We start from the raw sequence: 23,035 nt of genomic DNA, 5'->3' as shown, positions 1-23,035 counted from the left end.
AGCGGGGGCCACTCTTCATCGCGGTGCGCGGGCCTCTCACTATCGTGGCCTCTCTTGCTGTGGAGCACAGGCTCCGGACGCACAGGCTCAGTAATTGTGGCTCACGGGCCTAGTTGCTCCACGGCATGTGGGATCTTCCCAGACCAGGGCTCGAACCCGTGTCCCCTGCATTGGCAGGCAGATTCTCAACCACTGCGCCACCAGGGAAGCCCCTTTTTCTTACTTTTGAATACATTAAGACAATATTTTTTTCATTTCTTTAAATACATATGTGCCCCAACTAAATACAACAAACGAGGCCAGGAAACTGTTACAATAAGGTCTTATGAAATGTGTCTTCAAAAATTAAAGAAAATGCCATTCAGCAATCTACTGCTAAGGTTTATTGAGAAACTAAGAAAATATGGGAAAAGATATAAGAAATCAAGTTTACATGGTTATAGTTTTAGAAACCTAACAGTAAAATTTTAAGTTATTATGTGTGTAATACATAATACTATGTGTGTAATACTCAGTGTGTAGTTTCCATTTTTGATAAATAACAGGGACCAGAGAGGTGATGTGGGATTGGATTATAAAGGGTTCTAAATGTCAGGATGAGTTTAGACTTGATCTAATGAACAATGAAAAATTATTACAGGTTCCTCAGCAGGGAAGAAATATGAGGGGTAGAAAAGGTACTTTAAGGGGATTCATCTAGCACATGTCAACAACTAGTTTAAAGTGGGATGAGCCTAGGGAAAGAAAGCTTAACCATGAGTTACAGGGCTACTGAATAAACCAAGTGTGATGAGAGAGGTAGGAAGCTGGCAGGAGAAATGGAAAGGTAGAGTATACTCTGCACATCTCAAAGAATGAAGAGATAAAGCTTAGCCAAATATTTGAAAATGGATGCCTAAGAGAACGTGATTGATGAAGACATGAAAGGAAACCAGTAAAAACCAACCAATGTAATATGCCACACTAACAGAATGAAGGGGATAAAAACACAGTTATCTTGGTCGATGCAGAAAAAAATCCAACACCCTCTGATGATAAAAACAATCAGGAAACTAGGAACAGAAGGTCATTTCCTCAACATGATAAAGAGCCTTTATTAAAAAAAACTCACAGTTAACATCATTCACAATGGTGAAAGACTGAAAGAGTTCCCCCTAAAATCAGTATGAATACAAAGAAGCCCACTTTCACCAATGTTATTCAACATTATACTAGAAGTCCTAGCCAGAGCAATTAGGCAAGAAAAATAAATAAAAGGCACCCACACTGGAAAGGAAAAAGTAAAACTATCTCTATTCACAGATGACAATATATAAAATCCCAGAGAATCCACAAAAAAGTCACTAGAGCTAATAAATTAATTCAGCAAAGTTGCAGAGTACAGGATCAACAGGCAAAAATCAGTTGTGTTTCTATATAGCAGCAATGAACAATCTGAAAAGGAAATTTAGAAAACAATTACACTTACAATAATATCCAAAAGAATAAAATACCTAGGAATAAATTTAGCCAAGGTGAAAGACTTGTACACTAAAAACTACGTAACACTGAGAAAGAACTTAAAGGAAACCTTAATGAATGGAAAAACATCCAAGTTCATGGATTGGAAGACTGTATCAGTCAGGGTTCTCCAGAAAAACAGAACCAATAGGGCACATGTGTGTGCAAGCGTGTGAAGAGACCCTGTATTCCTAGTTTCCTGTGTGTGTGAATTAAGAAATTTATTATTAGGAATTGGATCTTGGGATTATGCAGGCTGAGAAGTCCCAAGATCTGCAGTTGGCAAGCTGGAGAACCAGCCAAGGGTGTCATTCCAGTCAGATCTGGAAAGCCTGAGATCCAGGAGAGCTGATGATATAAGTTCCAGTCTGAGGGCAGGAGAAGACCTGCACCCAGTCAGGTAGGTAAAGTTTCCTCTTACTCAGCCTTTTTGTTCTATTCAGGTTTTCAGCTGAAGGGGTAAGGCCCACAGACACTAGGGAGGGCAATCAGCTTTATTCGGCCTACCAATTCAAATGCTAATCTCATCCAGAAGCACCCTTGCAGACATACCCAGAATAATGTTTGACTAAATGTCTGCACACCTCCTGATCTAGTCAGGCTGACACATAAGACTAATCATCACAAAGATTTAATATTGTTAAGATATCAATACCACCCAAAGTGATCTACAAATTCAGTGTAATCCCTATCAAAATTCCAATGGCCTTTTTTGCAGAAATGGAAAAGCTGATCCTCAAATTCATATAGAATTTCAATGGACCCTGAATAGCCAAAACAATACTGAAAAAGAACAAAGTTAGAGGACTCACACTTTAAGATTTCAAAACCTACTACAAAACTACAGTAATCATGACAGTGTAGTACTGGCATAAGGACAGGCATATGGACAAATGAATAAGAATTGGGAGTCCAGAAAAAAACCATACATCTATGGTCAACTGATTCTTGACAAGGGTGTCAAAACCATTTGATGGGGAAAAAATATTCTCTTCAAAAAATGGTACTGGGGGTGCTGTAGGGATAAGATTGATGGTGTTTAAGAGTACAAACTTGTAACAAGTACTAAAATAGTCACAGAGATTTAATGTACAGTTTATTGAACGTAGACAATAATATTGCACTATAAGTATGTTATATGATAAATATCATTACAGGAGCAAACATATTATAATATACAAATTTACCAAAGTAACATGATGTACACCTTAAATTTACACACACCACAAACAAAAATGGTGCTAGGACAACTAGATATCCATTTCCAAGAGAGTAAAGTTTGACCCTTACATCACACAATATTCAAAAGCTTACTCAAAATGGATTAACAACCTAAATATAAGAGCTAAAACTATAAAACTCTTAGAAGAAAGTTAAAGGTAAATCTTCATTATCTTGAATTTGGCAATGGATTCTTTTTATATTATACCAAAAGCACAAGCAACAGAAGAAAAAATAGGTAAGTGGCACTTCATCAAAACTAAAAACTTTTGTGCATCCAAGGACATTATCAAGAAAGTGAAATGACAACCTACAGGATGGGAGAAAATATTTTCAAATCATAAATCTGATAAGGGTCTAGCATCCAGACTATATTAAAATTCTTACAATTCAAACCACCAAAGACAAACAAACCCAATTCAAAAATGAGCAAAGGACCTGAATAGCCATTTCTCCAAAGAAGAGATACAAATGGCCAATAAGCATAAGAAAAGATGCTTAACAACATTAGCCATTAGGAAAATGCAAATCAAAACTAAATGAGGAAGTGAGAGAGTGGCATGGACTTACATATACTACCAAATGTAAAATAGATAGCTAGTGGGAAGCAGCTGCATAGCACAGGGAGATCAGCTCAGTGCTTTGTGACCACCTAGAGGGGTGGGGTAGGGAGGGTGGGAGGGAGACACAAGAGGGAGGAGATATGGGGATATATGTATATGTATAGCTGATTCACTTTGTTATAAAGCAGAAACTAACACACCATTGTAAAGCAATTATACTCCAATAAAGATGTTAAAAAAAAAAAAGCAATAATGGACAATAACAAGTGTTTGGGGAGGATGTGGAGAAACTGGAACCCTTGTGCGTTGCTGGTGGGAACATAAAACGGTACAGCTGCTGTGCAAAAGTCTGGCAGTTCCTCAAAACATTAAACATAGAATTACCCTATGATCCAGCAATTCTACTTTTAGGTATATACCCCAAAGAACTGGAAGCAGGACTCAAAATATTCGTACGTGAATGTTCACAGAAGGACTATTCATAAAAAACAAAAGGTGGGAACAACTCAAATGTCCACCAATGGAAAAACAGATAAGATGTAATGGATACATAGAGTTGAATACTAGCCATTATTGAAAGGAATGAAGTACTGATACATGCTATAACTTGGATGAACCTCAAAAACATTAAACTAAGTGAAAGAAGCCAGACACAAAAGGTCACGTAGTATACAATTCCATTTACATGAAATATCCAGAACAGGTAAACGCAGAGACAGAAAGCAGACTGGTGTTGCCAGGGGGAGGGGGGAGGGGGAATAGGGAGTGACAGCTTAGCGGGTTTTCTTTTGGGGTGTTAAAAATATTTTGGAACTAGATAGAAGTGGTGGTTGTGTAATACTGTGAATATACTAAATGTACAGTTTAAAATAGTTAATTTTATATTATATGAATTTATTCAACTGAATAAAAAGGGAAAGCTTTGCACAATCACACGCATGCACATACACACACACACACACACAAAAGAAGAAAAAAGACACCAGGCAAGTACTAACTTGGGCTGGAATACTGAAAAAGGAAATATTTGTTTAGGACATCTCAAGTTTAACCTAACTACCAACCATCATGCAGCAGCTGCCAGCACCTATTCACTGCAGATCTTTAGTTTGACTTTGAATGTCTGGTATTTTGACCTCCCTTTTGATTATAAAGCCTTGATGGTGGAAATAGCACTAAGTAGCCCAGATTCTTAGCACACATTAGCCTCTAGGCAAATTTCAACTTTCTTGAGCATCAATTTCCACACGTGGAAAATAAAGTATACCATAAGCCTTGACAGCACTGGTGTGACTATGAAATGAAGTAATGCATACAGGAATTGTTACTAAAATGAAAAACTGATTTTTAAATGTAAAATATTGTGACCTGCCCATCTAACAAAACTCATCTAGAGGTTGTAGTAAAAATACTGATATCCTAGGAGAAAACTGCCTGTGCTATGGTTTGGGTTTTATCACTTACTAGCTGTGTCACTTTGCAAATTCTACTTCCCAGTCGCACTAAATTTTACTTCATAGGGTTGCTATATGGGTTCAATGAGAATAAATGTTAAAGTGCTTCATAAATTGTCCAAAAAGTCTGGATGCAGGACAAGTACAAGCTGGCTACAGCACACCCAAACTTATACATTTCTAACGAACTCCTAGGTGATGTGGATGCTGCTGGTCCGTGGACCATATTCCGAGTCGCAAGGAAGCAGAAGTCAGTGAAGGTGCCTGGGGGTTAGGCTCGGATAAGGAAGCTGTAAGAAAACTTAGGCATGTGAGGAGAGACATCTAAATCAGGGTTTCTTAAGCTCAAAATTATTGACATTTGGGGCCAGACAGCTTTTTGTTTAGGGGGGACTATCCTGTACACTGTGGGATGTTTCGCAGCATCCTGGCTTCTACTGGAGCATTCTCCCCCAGTAGTCACAATCAAAAAGGTCTCTAGGGCTTCCCTGGTGGCGCAGTGGTTGAGAATCTGCCTGCCAGTGCAGGGGAACACGGGTTCGAGCCCTGGTCTGGGAAGATCCCACATGCCGCGGAGCAACTGGGCCCGTGAGCCACAACTACTGAGCCTGCGCGTCTGGAGCCTGTGCTCCGCAACGAGAGAGGCCGCGATAGTGAGAGGCCCGCGCATCGCGATGAAGAGTGGCCCCCGCTTGCCGCAACTAGAAAAAGCCCTCACACAGAAACGAAGACCCAACACAGCCAAAAAATAAATAATAAATAAATAATAAATAAATTTAAAAAAAAAAAGGTCTCTAGACACCAATGATTTAGATTCATCTCTAAGAAATGAAGGGAGAAGGGAAGGGTACCTCTAACACTGAGAGAAAAAGAGATGCTGAAGAGGGCGGAAAAAAAACCCAAATATGAGACAGAGAGCTCTTAAGGTATCAGCAAGCTCAGTTAAGTAGAAAGGAAGGTTATCTATTTAGAAAGAGTGCAGGGAGGACTGAAAGTTTAAAACATCAGGAAGAGAGTTCTAGACAGTAATAGAAAGGATCTGACCCAAAACAGTGGGTTCACTGACTAAGAAGTAGGATCAGGGATTTCCTGGGCTCCTTGGAGTCAGAAGTGCCTGGGTTCAATCCTGGCTGTACCACTGACTAGCTTGGTGACCTTCGGCAAATTATTTAACAAGAAACAAGAAAATTTCCTGGAGTTGTCATAAGTACTGAGATAATATATGTTAAATTCGGAGCACAGAGTGTGGCATATAGTACATGATCAATTAATGTTATCTACTACTATTATCAGCGTCATTATTTTCCTTGAAAAATGTTTCACTTGGCTATTGCTTTAAATTTCTTGGATGAAACAAAACACATGGAAAGATCTTGCCTGGTGAGGTGTTACTTGTCAATGTGTTTTATAAATTTCCTAAAAGTACTGTGTGAATAGGAACTGTTTGTAGCTGGAGGCATGAGAGTTGTGGAAGCCAACCAAGCATTGACTTACTGATGTTCCAAAAATCACAATTAATGAGACAAGGTAAAAGACGGTGTAAAGCCAAAAAATCAAAAGAAAGCATTACATTTTCACCGAAACGGACAGGTTTTCACAGGGCTTCAGTTAGCAGAATGTGTGATGAGCCCTAGTATAGCTGCCAAGGACCACAGGTTTCTAAGAGCCAACCTGACTTCAAGTTGTTTAACCTACAATAACAGTAAACATTGCTGCTGGTTTTCATCTAAGTCAAGAATTGATTGAAATAGTACCCTCTTTTAGACTCGAGTACATACTGAGAACATATTTCAAGAGTACTACATTTTTCTTGCACTCAAATCTTGGATGGCTATAATGGGTTCTGTCTGTTCCATGTACAAATGACCAATAATGGAAGGGAAGCATTCTAGGTTTTAAATAGATTCTGAGTGTCAGGGGAGGAGCACTCCCCTCAATTAAGAGCAATTAAAGATCCTTTAAGGGCAATGTAGAATGCTTCAGAGAATTCAAAATAGAGTCCATTCTAACATGAAACTTATGAAGATTAGGAAGAAGATATTAAAATCTTTCCTCTGAGATGTGAAAGGTAATTTCCTCATATAAGACTCCTTCAGCCTAGCCTGCTAACTTCAAGTATTTTACATTAGCAAAAACAAAAAGGGCAAACATTATCAAGCATTCCAAGCTTATCATCTGTCTGTATGGGGCGAATCACTGAGAAGAACAGTAAATGTCATCACTCTGCAGGTTGCCAGGAATCAGGGTCCCCCAGCTAGCCACAGCCACTGGAGTTCCAAAGCCTTCCAAAAATAGCTATGACTTATATACAAGTGTTCATCAAACACCTCACATATGAACTCTTAAACAGAGAGTGCTGAGACAGTGGTCACCTATTAAACTGCGGCAGAGGTAAATGCAGCTGCTGCTGACCGAAAGGCACATGGTGTCAACCAACGAATTTAAATGACTTGCTCTCCCTTAAAATAGTCTCTTCATGACTATATCAACATGACTGTCTCAAAGCTAAGATTTTCCCACCTGTTTTTAACTCACTGTCCTAAAAACAAATAGAACTGATCTCTGAAACCAAAGAAAATCCTGACTCAGGTTCCAACAGGCATTGGTAAACACCTAACAATTTTTCTATTACAAATCAGCACATGAAACACCATCTGCCTATTTTCATTTTGGAGTCCACGACCCGGAGGTATCTTTTACTATAGGAGTTTAAAAAGTAAGTGCGGTCACTTTACACACTATTGGTCTCCCGAGTGCCTGAAGAGGAAAAACAAAAAGGCATAGAAGGTTTCTCACGTGGAAGTCTCTGACAGCTCTGTACTGTAAATATTTTATGAAATTCCTCACTTTCAAACTCGCATTTAAATACTTGGTACAGGGTTCCAATTCTGTCTTGAAACAGCGCAGCACTTGACGGGTGACAAGTAGTCTTAAGTTATAACATTCCAAAGTAACATTAGAAGACTTCCTCAAATTGCCCACTTCCCAAGTTTTTTTCGCACAGACATTAGCCATTTGATTTTCTCTCAAACCAGTATTCTTTTACTCTCACCACCTTAGCCCAGAAATCCTCGTATTGATTTCAATCTTCTTAGATAACAGAAAAGGGAAAGCATTATCAGCATACCTTGTATTCATCGCGCTGTTCTGTTCCTCCCCCTTCCTTAAAAATCTAGAGTGATGAATGCAGTAATTGGGAAGGCTGCCTTCTGCTTAAAAAAATAGGGGTGTGTGTGGAAGGCATGAAGTGGTAACAAGGACCCCTGGTCTTTCACACGGTGTAGATAAATCCTGGCTTTAACTTAGATAACTTCGGTCTGCTTTAGACTCTTAGAACAGCACTGCCCTAAAACGGATTCGAAAACAAAAACAAAAAACAAAAACCACCAAAGCTGCCCCTTTTGGAAGTTTCTCACCCTTGGTGGGGGGCCAGGAGCGCTCTTCTTAGAGATCCCTGATGCAGACAGCCCACGTCCAGCCCTTTATATTTGATTTTCCAAATTAGCTAATCTCCCTCGAACTTCAGCCCGTCCCCGAACCCGAAGAGAGTCCTCAATCTCTGCGACCGAGCCTTGCAGAGACTTCACCCTCCTCCTCGAGCCCCGGGGCTCACCCCGGCCGGCGCGCCGCCCTCTCCCCAGCCGGGCCCGGGCGCCCTCCGCAAACCCCTCCCGCCTGGCCCCGAGCCCGAGCCCGAGCCCCGCAGGCCCGCCCGCCCGCGCCCCGCGCCGCTCCCGCGCCGCTCCCGACCCGACCCCGCACCCCCTACTCCCGCGGGACCCGGAGCCAGCCCCCCGGCTCCCGCCCGCCGCCGCGGGGCCCACCGAGCCGTGGCGGTCGGCTGCTCCGGCCGCGTCGTCCTGCTGCAGCTCCGCAGTCATGGCCGAGGCGCCCCTCTGCGGGTCACCCGCCTCCCGCCGCCGCGGCCAGCCCAGCCTCGCCGGAGGAGGAGGAGAAGGAGGAGGAGGAGCAGAAGAAGGAGGAGGTGGAGAAGGAGGCCCCGCCTCCGCCCTCCACCCCGCTAGGGCCCCGCCTCCGCCCCGCCGCGCGCCGGCGGCTCAGCCCACACGCTCCGCCCCCGGCCTGCGCGCGCACGCCAAGCGCGCGGCCGAGGGCCGAGCCGCTCTCTGCGTGCTCCCGCGTACGCCGGGATAGGACCCGGCGCCGGTCACGTGACCCCGGCCCCGCCCGCGCCTAACGGTCAGCGTCTGCGCCCGAGCGGTGTGTTCCGGGCGGTTGACGTCCAGGAAATGGTGTTGTGGAGTGTGGACCCTGTTTTCCCAAGTCTCCTCTGCCGTCGTCCCTCAAACCTGCTCATTTCTAGGACTCACCACCGGCTCAAGACTCCTCACAGACGAGTTCAGGCTGCTCCCCATTTGGGGAACCTGTCTAGGGACCGCGTAATAGAGGGTTTTCCACCTGGCGGTGGAGCCATTTCCCAGTCCAGTGACACGAAAAATTTATCATCCTTGAGAAAAGGAAAGGCGGAGGCTGAATGGAGTGGTCTGACGGGTAAAGCTAACCAAACGGACCAGAGCCTGTATTCACTGATGCTCAGGGAAGTGCCCTAACACCGACCTGGGCAGGGGGAGCAAGAATTGCCCAGTTTTCCCATTTTAGATTTTATGGCGTTCAAACTAAAATTTTATAGTGTTTTTAAGTTTGAGCCAGATGCTTATGATGGCACATTAAGAGCTAAGGTGCCCTCAATTGGATTGTGTTTTCAACAATTTGATGGAGATTGTAACTGCTAAACCCTGTCTCCCGCAATGACAATCCACTTGGCACACTTTGGGCTGGTCCAAATCTGTGTGGAGGCTGGGGAGGGAAGGGCCTCTTTTAGAGGGTAGTGCTTATCTGGTTGCCCTGCTCTAGCCCTTGGGCAGCACCTTCAGTGTGAATTTTATGTGTATGGTGGCCTTTCCTGTGCTGCTGGCATTGTCCTCCATGTGATTGTGATGTTTTGCCTGCAGGCGTTTCTAGTCTGCATGGGAGCACAGCTTGAGGCATAAGGAAACAGATACAGATCAGGTGCAGCTCCCATGGGAGACCCGATTACTCTCAGGAGCCTAGACAACGACTGCTGCTACTTCCTGCACCTGGAGATTCAGGGGGGGGGGTCTCCTTTCCCTGGCAGGTAAACTGGCAGCGTGATCATAATCTTCCACATTCAGCAGGCTGTGTGTTTATGTCTGGTGGTTGTAGGACTCTTTATGCTCGTGGCTTTGACTTTTTTTTTTTTTTTTTTCCTCCTGGGTAATCAAAACGTGTGTTCCTGGCCTCAACCTGGGGGTCATAGCAAAATAAGTTGATTTCTCAGTCCACTTTCTTTGCAGCATTGCATACTTCTACATTGCTAGAAAGCTCTATTTCCGTGTGTCTTTACCATGTCTCTGGAGCAACTCGTTTGCCTTTGCACATTCATTTTAGGAAATTGCTTATTTAATGTGTTTAAATGCGGTGGAAACCTGTAACTTTTGTTTATGAAATTTTCCTTAAAAGACCTCCAGAGACCTTCTACACCCATATATCTGAACAAGGTATGCATAGCCATTTTGTAAATACAGGCCCCTGAGTTTTAAGTGTCTTTCTGCTATATGGTTCTAAACAGGGCTCCAGATCTAATAAATTTGTTATAATGTGAGAGCCGTAGATCTGGTAAATCCTCTTAGCGCCCTTGGGTTTAACTACCACTTGGTCCTGGACGTGGTAATCACCTAGAGACCCCCTGTCCAACGAGAGTATTTAATGAATACTCTGTGTCATTGCTTGGCCATCAGTTGGCAATCTTCATGGTGACCAAATATCAAAAGTAGGTATCATGGAACGTCACTACAGAAAACCCCTTCTCAGTTGTCCTTAAAACCATACTTGAAGGCTCCAGAATAATTGCATTATTAGTTGATAATCATTTCAAGAATATTCAGGAAAAAAAGAAATAATAACAGGCAGTAGCAAATAATTGACTTGTTTAAGAAAGGAATCGTTTCCAGAGTATTTTCCCAAAGAAAAAATTTCCTCTCCTGGAAAACTTCTTGTCCCAATGCTAAATTATTCTCTGAGTCAATGAATTTATATTTCTGCCTCTGATTTACCTCAATTCCAAAGTATAGTTTGTTTTAATGAAATGATCCCATTTCAATGTTATTGAATACTGGTGTGGAGCTTGTGTAGGCTAAATGAGAATAAAGGGGAAATGTTCGGAAAGGAAAAAAGGGAAAAGAAAGCAATGTATACTTATATTTCTTCTCTGCTTCACTCCGTAAATAGTTTTGCCACTGGCTTCGGAGCAACTGGATTTGAAAGCTGATGGCTGAGGCTGACTAACAGGTGTGACTGTTGTTTGAGCTATGGATTCCTTTCCAGGAATGATCTAGACAGGAATGTCCTTAAGAGCCAGCTTCTCAGCAGTTAGGAAAATGGCCTTTCTTACTATGGAGGAAAGAATATGGGTATTTCTGTTATAACCCCTAGATGAAAGAGTTAGATGATGTGTAAGGTTAAATATAGGTGTTAAAAAGGTTTCAGAAAAGGCTCTCTTTTGCTAGTTGAAAAACAAATGTGTTTCCAACCTTTCTGAAATGTGTACTATGGGCAATGTAGTTTGTGGAGAATTGAAACAACTTTCAGTAAAGTTAATGAGTTCATTTTAATTTGAGAAATATTTGGCCCTGGTATTCAAAATAACAACATCAGGTTTCCTTCCTTTTGTTTCTCTAGAAAATATAGAGAAACACTAAAAAAAAACCAAAAAAAAACCTACTGAAATCTTGGGATTCAATTTTCCTTTTATAAAAAAGTGAAAACAACTTTAGCCTCCAGATGGAAAGGTGAAAATAGACAATTAGAAATAAGTCCATTTTTGCAAACTTGATTTTTGACAACATTGTAACCCAGTGGGGATAAGATGGACTTTTAGTAAATGGTCCTCAGTTCTTCATATAAAAATTAGTTTTGGACTGTTACATTATAAACAAATGTAATGAAAGGCTTAAGTGTAAAAAAGCAAAATTTAAAACTTTTGAGACACTTCATTGGGGAGTCTCTATCCTTAGGGCAGAGGGGAACTTTCTTAAATCAGAGACAAAAGCACAGTCCATAAAAGAAAAGATTGATAACTTAAATTACATTAAAATTAAGAATTTCTCTTCATCAAAAGGTACCACAGGAAAAATGAAAATATCAACAAACTGAGAGAAAATATTTACAATACATATAACTGGTAACATATTAGTATCTAGGACAAACCTCCGGTTTCATCTGGCATGATTAACATATTGGGCCCAATAATTCTTTGTTGTGGAGGCTCAACTTATTAGATGCCAGTGACTCTCCCCTGCCAAGTTGTAGGACCATTAAAAATGTCTCCAGACATTGTCAAATGTTTCCTAAGGGGCAAATTCTCCTCCAGCTGCAAATCACAGATCTAAACTAAGTGAAAAATGAAAAAAGTCAGACAAAGACAGATACTGTACGTCAGGGGTCCCCAACCGTTCGCAGCCTGTTAGGAACCCGGCTACGGCAGGAGATGAGTGGCGGGCAAGCGAGTGAAGCTTCATCTGCTCCCCATTGCTCCCCATCACTCGCATTACCGCCTGAACCAACCCCACCCCCGTCTGTGGAAAAATTGTCTTCCATAAAACCAGTCCCCGGTGCCAAAAAGGTTGGGGACCAATGCTCTACATTATCACTTATATGTGGAATCTAAAAAATAAAACGAATATAACAAAACAGAAACAGATTCAGATACAGAGAACAAACTAGTGGTTACTAGTGGGGAGAGTGAAGAGAAGAGGGGCAAAAAAGGGGATTAAGAGATACAAACTACTATGTATAAAATAAATAAGCAACAAGGATATATTGTACAGCACAGGGAAATCTAGCCATTATTTAGTAATAACTTTAAATGGAGTACAATCTATTAAAATATTGAATCACTATGTTGCTAAACCTGAAACTAACACAGTATTGTAAATCAACGATACTTCAGTTAAAAATAAAGACATCTCAAGATGATTTTAGTCCTTTTCTAGGTATGGAAAGATGCAAGTCTGGGCTCACTGAAATTATTCCTCTGATATGCATCTTAACTATCTAGGGCCAGTACCCTGTTTTCCTCCATCCTGAATTCCCCTCAGGGCACACCAGCGGGGGCTATAGTGGCTGATGGCTTTATGGCTGCAACATCCTTTGTTTACTGAAATGGCAGGTGGGACCTTCTTTTTCCACATGTGTCAAAGCTGGGGCCTTGCTACAGAAACCAAAAACATGACTTAGGATAAAAACCAGAAAGCCACCCAGGAAAAGCAAATAGAAACTTGTATAATGCAGCAAGTACTGGGACATAAATTGGGACTTCAGGTGACTTAAATTTTTTTTTCACTCAGGACCACCACTGAAGGAAAATATCCTCAAAATATCAGGATTTGAAACAATAGATGAGGCAAAAGTAACTTATACAATTTTGCCTTTAGAAATGCAAATTTTTTAGTGATCTGATAACTTGACTCTGGTAGGAAAAATAATATTTTTAGAGGAAGTGATAGCTAACAGTACTGAGCACTTACAGCCTAGGTGGTGTTCTGAGTGCTTTGCATATATGAACTCATTTTATCCTCACAAGTAAGTACTATTATTATTTACTACCTGCTTCACAGATAAGAAAACCACCACAGAAAGGTTAATTTGCCCAAAGTCTCTCTACTAATAAAGGTAGAGCCAGGATTCTAAGCTAAGCAATCTAGCTCTCTTTCTGTAGCCTGGGTAAAGGATAAGGTTCTGGCTTAGGGAAACCCAGTCTGGGAAAGATGAATAATTAGAGAAGAAACAGCCTCTAAAGACTTCTCTGAGGAGGTGCTATTTGAGTTGAGAAAGACAGGGAAGGCTGAGAGGAAGACAGTGGGAGTCCAGGCACTCAGAAGACCAGGTATAGTTGGGGTAAGCACAGGTCCCAGTTTGCCTGGTGCAATTCTGATTTACCCCTGTTTTCCCCACATGATTATTAGTAGCTCCACCTTCCTCAAACTTCCAGGTTTGGATGATAAATTACGTGTTCACCCTCCTTATGGAGCATTTTATCCTGAACTTAATTTAAGCAATGATCCTAGAGAATTTTACCATAGTATTTCCCAAAGTCTTTCAGACTATCTATGTCTGATAAGCATGCATCATTCACAAGAATTTGTTTCATTTCTAAAGAACACAGCCAGAGGGAATAGAGGGTACCCTAGAGTGAGTGAATTCCCTGCCTTGAGTCCCATGCCCTTAAGGGACTGTAGCTTTTTCACTTTTGTAAGCCAACCTCTACTGGCACTTAAGGCCTAGGTGCCTCAAGGCCATCCCTGAAGAGATGGAGCTTTGCAGAGTTGCGGGGAGTGGGGGGGGCGGGGCGGGCAGGTAATAATTGATGGTCTCTGCCTGAGGGGTAAAAGCTAAGGGCAGAAGTTGAATGGGGCTTTCGTCTCCGTTGGAGGAAGAGTTTAGAATTTCAGACCTGAGGAGACAAAGGTAAGAACTCTGAAGCTCTGAAACAATTGTTGTATTTATTGTCTCTTAGACTTCTCCAGAGTAATCCATAGCAAGCAACTTAAAACCAAAGGAATGGGGTGCTGAATAGACTGTCTGGAATCCAACCATTTTTTGTGAGGAGCTGCAGCCCTATAGAATGGGTGACAGTGTCTTTTGGGAGTACAGGTAAGTATTGCATTACTGGGGCCAGCAGATTAGAGAGTTGGTTTCTGCAAATCAAGGAGCTCTAGTACCAAGGAGTTAAAAAGCTTTGGGAAAGTATCTCAGCTTAAAATTGTTAGTCATGTTATTTGAAGTAGAGGATTCTCAACTTTTGTTCCTTCAGCTTTATGAAAAGATGAGCAGTGACCCCAATGACTATTATTTTATGCTAAATCTCATTATTTCATTGGCAAGACAAAGAGAATGGGCTGAGGGCAAACCAACACTATGACTTGTTTCTGAATGAGCTGGTTCTGAGCTCATCTGATGAACATGAAAATATTGTGACATTATGAACTGACACTTGAATGTTTTGATTTTTACAAATGCTAAATATGCATTGTTCAAACTGGATAGGGTAGTTAAAGAGCCCCTATTCCATCAGCCTGTGGACATTACCAAATAAGCCTACACCTTCAGAGCAAATTCTAGAGATTCCCTGAGGGAGATTTCTTGAAGCAAAAGTTTGTTAAAGTGACATTTTTGTTTACTTTCTTGGTTAGCAGTATTTAGCCATACTAGAAAAGCTATGATATATCTTTTGCCTTTTCCATCCATGTACACATGTTAGTTTGGAATCTCTCTATTGGTAAAAACTAAAAATCTGAACCATTCAATGATGTAAGATATCATCTTTGTCTTAAACTAAGCTACTAGAGCTGATTTTCTCTTTTAAAAGTGACAGATTAAAAATAGTTTTATTTTTCTCATAAAGGAATTTATATTTTAAAAATTTATTTCTTATCGTTTTTATCTATTTTTACTTTCAGATTAAAAAATAAATAATAATCATTGTTATTTTTATGCTTATGTTCAGTCCACAGCAGGTGATACTCATTTTCCTTCTATATTACTGATACGGTGTTGACTTTTAAAATAAACCTAAAAAGTGAATCAATCAAGAGTACTGCTTCTGATGTGGAGGAATAAAATCTTAAAAAACCTGTCCTCCAACAGATAACAATTATAAACTCTGGACAAAATAAAAACAACTACTTGAAGTGTCTGAAGATTGAACATAGTTTTTAAAAGGGAATCAAAATGTGAAAGAAAGTTCTGAGAAGGGGCGTGTGCCCCACTTTTGCAGCATTACTCAGACAACAGGCCACAATTTCAGCATGACACAGGGAGGTTGAAGCACTTGTAGAAAACCAACCAGGTTTCTGGACTGATAAACCATAAACTAGAGCTTGGGATATTTAAATACAGCCACTCAAGAGTGAGAAAGAGAATTGTGAAAAGGAGATAAGTAGAGAAGAGGATCCCTGAGTTCTTGTGTATACTCTGCCCAAGTCTCTGGCTGACTCTTATACCATAGACACAAAGCACCTCAGAAAGGACAAAAGAAATCATCTGAGCTTTGAGTTGTTACCCACCTTAGAAGAAATAGTTTGCAGTTTGAATATAACCAAATTAATTTGCTGCTGAAACAAAAACATCAACACACACACACACACGCACACCTCTCTCCCCTTTAGATATAACAGAATCCAGAGTCTCAACAAAATAACATAATGTGCAACATACAATAAAAAATTACTCAACATATAAAGACCCAGGAAAATGTGACTCATTCTCAAGAGAAAAGACAATCAATAGGCCAGATCAAGATGTTGGAATTACCAGATAAAAACATTAAAGTGTCTAGAGCTACCATATGACCCAGCAATCCCACTCCTGGGCATATACCTAGAGAAAACCATAATTTGAAAAGATGCGTGCACCCCAATGTTCATTGCAGCACTATTTACAATAGCCAAGACATGGAAGCAACCTAAATGTCCACCAACAGAGGAATTGATAAAGAAATGTGGTACATATATACAATGGAATACTACTCAGCCATATAAAAGAATGAAATAACGCCATTTGCAGCAACATGGATGGACCTAGAGATTGTCATACTGAGTGAAGTAAGTCAGACAGAGAAAGACAAATATCATGTGATATTGCTTATATGTGGAATCTGAAAAAAAAGGGTACAAATGAACTTATTTACAAAACAAGTAGAGTCATGGAGACTCTACTTCTACTTCATATATATTAGTGTGTATATGTCAATCCCAATCTCCCAATTTATCCCTCCTCCCCCTTATCCCCTGACATGGTTGCCAGGGGATAAGGGGGAGGAGGGATAAATTGGGAGATTGGGATTGACATATACACACTAAAATATATAAAATAGATAACTAATAAGAACCTGCTGTATCACAGGGAACTCTACTCAATACTCTGTAATGGCGTATATGGGAAAAGAATCTGGAAAAAAAGAAGTGGATATATGTATATGCATAACTGATTCACTTTGCTGTTCACCTGAAACTAAAACAACATTGTAAATCAACTATACTCCAATAAAAATTTTAAAAAAATTAAAGTGTCTATGGTAACTATGCTTGATGAAGTAAAGGAAAACATACATTAATAAATGAAAAACTGGAAAACCTCAACAGATAATTAGAAAATACAAACAAGAACCAAATGAAAAATTTAGAACTTAAAACATTCAGTATTTGAAATAAAGTAATTGAACTGGCTTTATAACAGGCTACATATTTTTATGTAAAGGAAAAACTATAATATTTTCGCATGGAGTATATAAAACAGAATACATAAGACAGCAGCAGGGGCTAGTAAATTGAACTAAGTGATTGCAAGATTACTACATTTCATGGGAAGGTACAGTCCTAATGCTAAAAGTAGACTGTGAGAAGCTAAGAATGAATATTTTAATCCCTAGTGTAACCACTAAGAAAATTATGTAAGAGACATAACTAAAAAGTCAATAGGTAATCTTAAATGGGAGTTAAAAAAAATCAAAAAGGAGGAACAAAAAAACCAGAAAAATACAGAAAACAAATCATAAAATGGGAGACCTAAATCCAACCATATCAATAATTACTTTAAATGGATCAAACATTCCAATCAAAAGGCACAAATTAACAAAATAAAAAGCAAGACCCAACTATGTTATACACAAGAGATGCACTTTAAATATAAAAACACATGTAAATGGATTGGAAAAAAGGGGTGGAAAATGAACTGAATGTTTCTGTCCCCCTAAAATTCATATGTTGAAATCTTAACCCCCAATGTGATGGTATTAGGAAATGGGGCCTCTGGGAAAGTAATTAAGTCATGAGGGTAGAGCCCTCATGAATGAAATTAGTGCCCTTATAAAAGAGGCCCTAGAGAGCTTTCTAGTCCTCTTTCTACCATATAAGGATACCAGAGAAGTTGATATTCTGCCCCCCAGAAGAGGGCCTTCACCAGAACTTGACCATGCTGGCACCCTGATCTTGGACATCGATCCTCTAGAACTGTGAGAAATAAGTTTCTGTTATTTATAAGCCACCTAGTCTTTGGTATTCTGTTTTAGCAGCCCAAAATGATAAAGACATAGTGCAAAATAACCATAGGAAGGCTGGAGTGGCTATTAATATCAGACAAAATAGATCTCATTACACAGAGGGTCATTTTATACTGATGAAAGCATCAACTCATCAGGAAGCCATAATAATCATAAATGTGTATGCACGTAATAACAGAGCTTCAAAAATACATGAAGCAAAAATTGAAAGAATAAAATGGAGAAACAGGCAATTCTACAATAGTGGCAGGAGATTTTAACACCTTTCTGGAAGGGGTAGAACAAGAGACCACCCCCCCCAAAAAAAGTCAGTAAAAATATAATCTGAACATACTGTCAACCACCCTAATCTAATTGATATTCACAGAATGCTACATCCAACAATGACAGAATATACAGTCCTTTCAAGTGTACATGGTGCTTTCACAATAATAAATCATATGCTATGCCATAAAACATCTCTCAATCAGAGTGAAATTATTGAAATCATATGTATGTATGTTCTTTGACCAAAACAAGATTAAACTGGAAATCAAAAGCAATACAAAGTTTAGAAAACATCCAAAAATTTAAAACAAACAACTCATTTCTAAATAATACATGGCTCAGGAAAGAAGTCACAAGAGAAATTAGAAAATATTTAAAACTGAAAAATAGTAAATATACAACATATCAAAATTTGTGCAGTGTCACTTATGCAGTGCCTAGAGGAAATGTATGGTTTTAAGCGCTTATGTTAGACAAAGAAGAAGGGTCTTAAATCAATGACCTACTGTTCCACTGTAAAACAATAAACAAAGAAGAGCAAAGTAAAAAAGCGTAAGGAAGGAAATAATAAAGATAAGAGGATAAGAGAATGAAATAGAAAACAGACGAAAGAAAGAAAATAACAAAGCCAAAATCTGGCTCATTGAAACATACTTTAGAAAACCGATAACCTCCTATGTTATCAACTGAATTGTGTTCCCTCAAAATTTACACACTGAGGCTCTAATCCCTAATGTGACTATATTTGAAGACAGGGCGTTGAAGGAGATAATTAAGATAAATGAAGTCATAAGAGTGGGGCCCTAATCCTATAGGACCGGTATCCTTATAAGAAGAGGAAGAGACACCAATGATGTATGTGTACAAATTCACATATGTCATGTGAAGACATAGCAAGAAGGAAGCAACCTTTAAGCCAAAGAGTGAGGCCTCAGGAGAAACAAACTAGGCATACCTTGATCTTGCACTTCCAGATTACAGAAATATGAGAAAATAAATTTCTGTTGTTTAAGCCACCCAGTCTGTAGTATTTTGTTATGGCAGCCCTACAAGGGCTATATAGGGACAGTGAGAAACTGGCCATCTGCAATCCAGGAAGTGAGCACCAGGAATCAATCACTTTGATCTTGGATTTCCCAGCCTCCAGAATTGTGGGAAATAAATTTCTACTGTTTAAGCCACCAAGTCCCTGCTATTTTTATTACGAGAAATAATAAAAATAGCCTAATCTGACTAAGACAGATGGGAAGATTCAATAATTGTTATGTTGTTAATTCTTTCCAAATTGATCTACAGATTCAACATAATTTCATCAAAATCTCAGCAGGTTTTTTTGTAGAAATTGATAAGCTGATTCTAAAGCTTGTACAGGCATACCTCATTTTATTGCACTTCGTTTTATTGTGCTTTACTGTGTTTTAATACAAACTGAGTTTGTGGCAACCCTGCATCCAGAAAATCTATTGACACCATTTTTCCAACAGCCTTTGCTCACTTCATCTCTCTCTATCACATTTTGGTAATTCTCACAATATTGCAAATTTTTCATTAGTATTATATTTGTTATGGTGATCTCTGATCAGTGATCTTTGATGTTACCATTGCAAAAAGATTACACTCACTAAAGGTTCAAATGATGGTTAGCAATTTTTTTTAGCAATTAAGAATTTTAAAGTGTATAAATTGTTTTTATAGACATAATGCTACTGCACACTTAATAGACTACAGTAGAGTGTAAACATAACTTGCATATGCACTAGGAAACCAAAAAATTCATGTGATTTTCTTTATTGTGATAGTCACTTTGTTGCAGTTGTCTGGAACCAAACCCACATATCTCTGAGGTATGCCTGTATAGAAATGTGGAGGAGCTAGAATAACTAATATAATCTTGAAAAAGAATTGGAGACCTTATACTATATAATTTCAAGTCACGTGGTGTTGGCAAAAGGATATGCAGTGGCTCTCCCAGGGACAATTTTGTCCCCTAGGAGACATTTGACAATGTGTGGAGACATTTTTGGTTGTCACAATTAGGGGATGGGTACTACAGGCATCTTATGAGTAGAGGTCAGGGACACTGCTAAATATCCTATAATGCACAGGACAAACTTCCCCACAACAAAGAATTATTTGGCTCAAGATGTCAATAGTGCTGAAATTGAGAAAACTTATGGTAGACAAATATATCAACGCAACAGCATAAGAGAGTCCAGAAACAAATTCACAGAGTCAATTGATTTTCAGAAAAGTGCTGATGCAATTCACTGGGAAAAGAAAAGTCTTTTCAATAAATGGTGATAAACAATGGATATTTGTATAGAAAAAGTGAACCTTGACTTTAATTTTATATACAACAACTAATTCCACATCAGCCAAAGATCTAAATGTAATACTAAAATTTTAATGCTTCTAGAGACAAGACAACATAAGGGAATATCTTTTCTACCTAGATATAGGCAAAAATTTGTTTGACAGAACATAAAGTACATTAAACATAAAAGAAGAAATTGATAAATTGACTTCATCAAAATGAAAAATTTCTGCTCCTCAAAAAACTGTTAAGAAAATGAAAAGGTAAGCCACAGACTGGGAGAACATATTTGCAATACATATATCTTACAAGATTATTCATAACCTGATGTATAAAGAATGCCTACGAATCATTAAGAAAAAGACAGCTCATTTTTAAAAGGGCAAAACACTTGAACAGATACTTTACAATAAGATATATGAATGTCCAATATATCATTAGTCACCAGGGAAATGCAAATTAAAACTACAATGTGATATAACTACACACCCACTAGAATGACTAAAATTTAAAGGACTTTATAAAGTGTTGGAAAAGATTTGAAGCAACCCAAACTCACATATAGATACAAAGTGGGAGTACAAAGTGGTAAAACCACTTTGGAAAACAGAGTTCCTTATATGTTAAACATACACATATCTTAATACCCAGCAATCCATTCCCAGATTTTTACCCAGGAGAAATGAAAAGTGTGCATCCATAAACAGACTTGTACAAGAATGTCCATAGTACCTTTATTCATAATAGTACCAAACTGGAAGTGACTGAAATGTTCATAAACAGGAGATTGGATAAACAAGTTGTGTAATATCCATATGATAAAATATCATTCAGCAATAAAAATCAAAGAATTATTGTTATACATAACAACATATTTGAATTTCAAAAACACTTAATTGTGAAAAAGAAGCCTGGCACAAAAGAGTACATACTGTATATGATTCCAATTATATGAAATTCTAAAGGCAAAGATGTGTTAAACAGAACAGGAAAAGAACATGAAGGAAATTTTTGGAAATGTACTGTATCTTAGTTGGGATGTTGGTTAGGTTACATGAATGTATACATTTTTCAAAATGCATCAGCCTGTACACTTAAGATCTGTGCATTTTAGCATATGTAAATTATTATCTCCATTTTACAGTAACAACAAAGCACAAAAAAGAATTTAAAAGTAGAAGAATTAAAAAGTGAGCTGGCCAAACTGAGGGTGAAAACTAGAATAAAAGCCTTTTAAAAAACAGTTTCCATAGGAGTTCCCTGGCGGTCGAGTGGTTAGAACTCCATGCAGAGGCACAGGTTCAATCCCTGGTCAGAGAACTAAGATTCCTGCATGCCATGCAGCATGGCCAAAAACAAACAAAAAACAAAAACAAAAACAAAAACAAAACCTGTTTCCAAAAATCACATGATCATATCAATAGATGCAGAAGAGGCATTTGACAAAATCCAACATTCATTAATGATAAAAACTGTCAGTAAACTAGGAATAGAAGGAAACTTCCTCAACTTGGTAAAGATTATCTACAAAAAACTTACAGTTAACATCATACCAAGTGGTGAGAAACTCTAAACTTTCCCAACAAAATCATGTAGAAGGCAAGGATGTTCTCTGTCACCATTCCTTTCAACAACATACTGGAAGATCTAGCTAATGCAACAAGACAAGAAAAGGAAATAAATGTATATAGATTGCAAAGGAAGAAATAAATCTGACATGATCATCGATGTAGAAAATCCAAAATAATTGTCAAAAATACCTCCTGGAACTAATGTGTGATTATGGCAAGGTTTCAGGACACTTGGTTAATATACAAAAGTTAATTACTTTCCTATATACCAGCAATGAACAAGTGGAATTAGAAGTTATAAGCACAATACTATTTATATTAGCACTCCCTCCCTCCCAAATTAAATACTTAGGTATAAATCTAACAAAATATGTACTAGATTTACATGAGGAAAAATTACAAAACTCTGATGAATTAAATCAAAGAAGATCTAAATAAATGTTGAGATAGTCCATGCTTGTAGAGAGGAATAGTAAATATTGTCAAGATGTCAGTTATCTCCAATCTGATCTATAGGTTCAATGGAATCCCAATCAAAATCCCAGCAAGTTATTTTGTGAATATCAACAAACTGATTATAAAGTTTATATGGAGAGGCAAAAACTCCCCAAATAGCCAATACAATATTGAAAAAGAAAAAGTTGGAAGACTGACACTACCCAACATTAAGACTTAATATAAAGCTACAGTAATGAAGACAGTGTAGATTCAGAAAAAGAATAGACAAATAGATCAATGGAATAAAATAGAGAGTGCAGAAAAAACCCCACATAAATATAGTCAACTGATCTTTGACAAAGGAGCAAAGGCCATACAATGGAGCAAAGGTACTCTTTTCAATAAATAGCGCTGGAACAAATGGACATCCACATGCAAAGAAAAAAAAACATCCTAACACATGCCATACACTCTTCACAAAAATATACCAAAAATGGGTCACAGACCTAAATGTAAAACATAAAACTATAAAACTATACAATAACATAGGAGAAAACACAGATGACCTTGGGTACTTTTTAGATACAACATCAAAGTCACAGTTCATG

The 23,035-nt window shown here is 38.8% G+C and overlaps 1 protein-coding gene across 7 annotated transcripts in view; it reads right to left on the bottom strand.

The window, feature by feature from the left end:
• Positions 1-8,665, bottom strand: part of USP28 (ubiquitin specific peptidase 28) — a 56,782-nt gene extending 48,117 nt beyond the window's left edge. For 5 of the 7 annotated variants that reach the window (XM_068554607.1, XM_068554614.1, XM_068554609.1 and 2 more), the window contains exon 1: positions 8,563-8,665. In XM_068554607.1, the coding sequence (XP_068410708.1) occupies positions 8,563-8,619 (57 nt within the window). In that variant the 5' untranslated portion in view covers positions 8,620-8,665. The remainder of the gene's footprint in view (positions 1-8,562) is intronic. The other 2 variants (XM_068554612.1, XM_068554613.1) reach the window with 2 other exon arrangements.
• Between the last annotated feature and the right edge of the window lie 14,370 nt (positions 8,666-23,035).

The sequence above is a fragment of the Eschrichtius robustus genome, chromosome 11 (assembly GCF_028021215.1).
Source record: "Eschrichtius robustus isolate mEscRob2 chromosome 11, mEscRob2.pri, whole genome shotgun sequence".
NCBI classification, from domain to species: domain Eukaryota; kingdom Metazoa; phylum Chordata; class Mammalia; order Artiodactyla; family Eschrichtiidae; genus Eschrichtius; species Eschrichtius robustus.
Note: the sequence above shows the minus strand (reverse complement) of the source record. Positions and strands in the feature narration are given on the sequence as shown.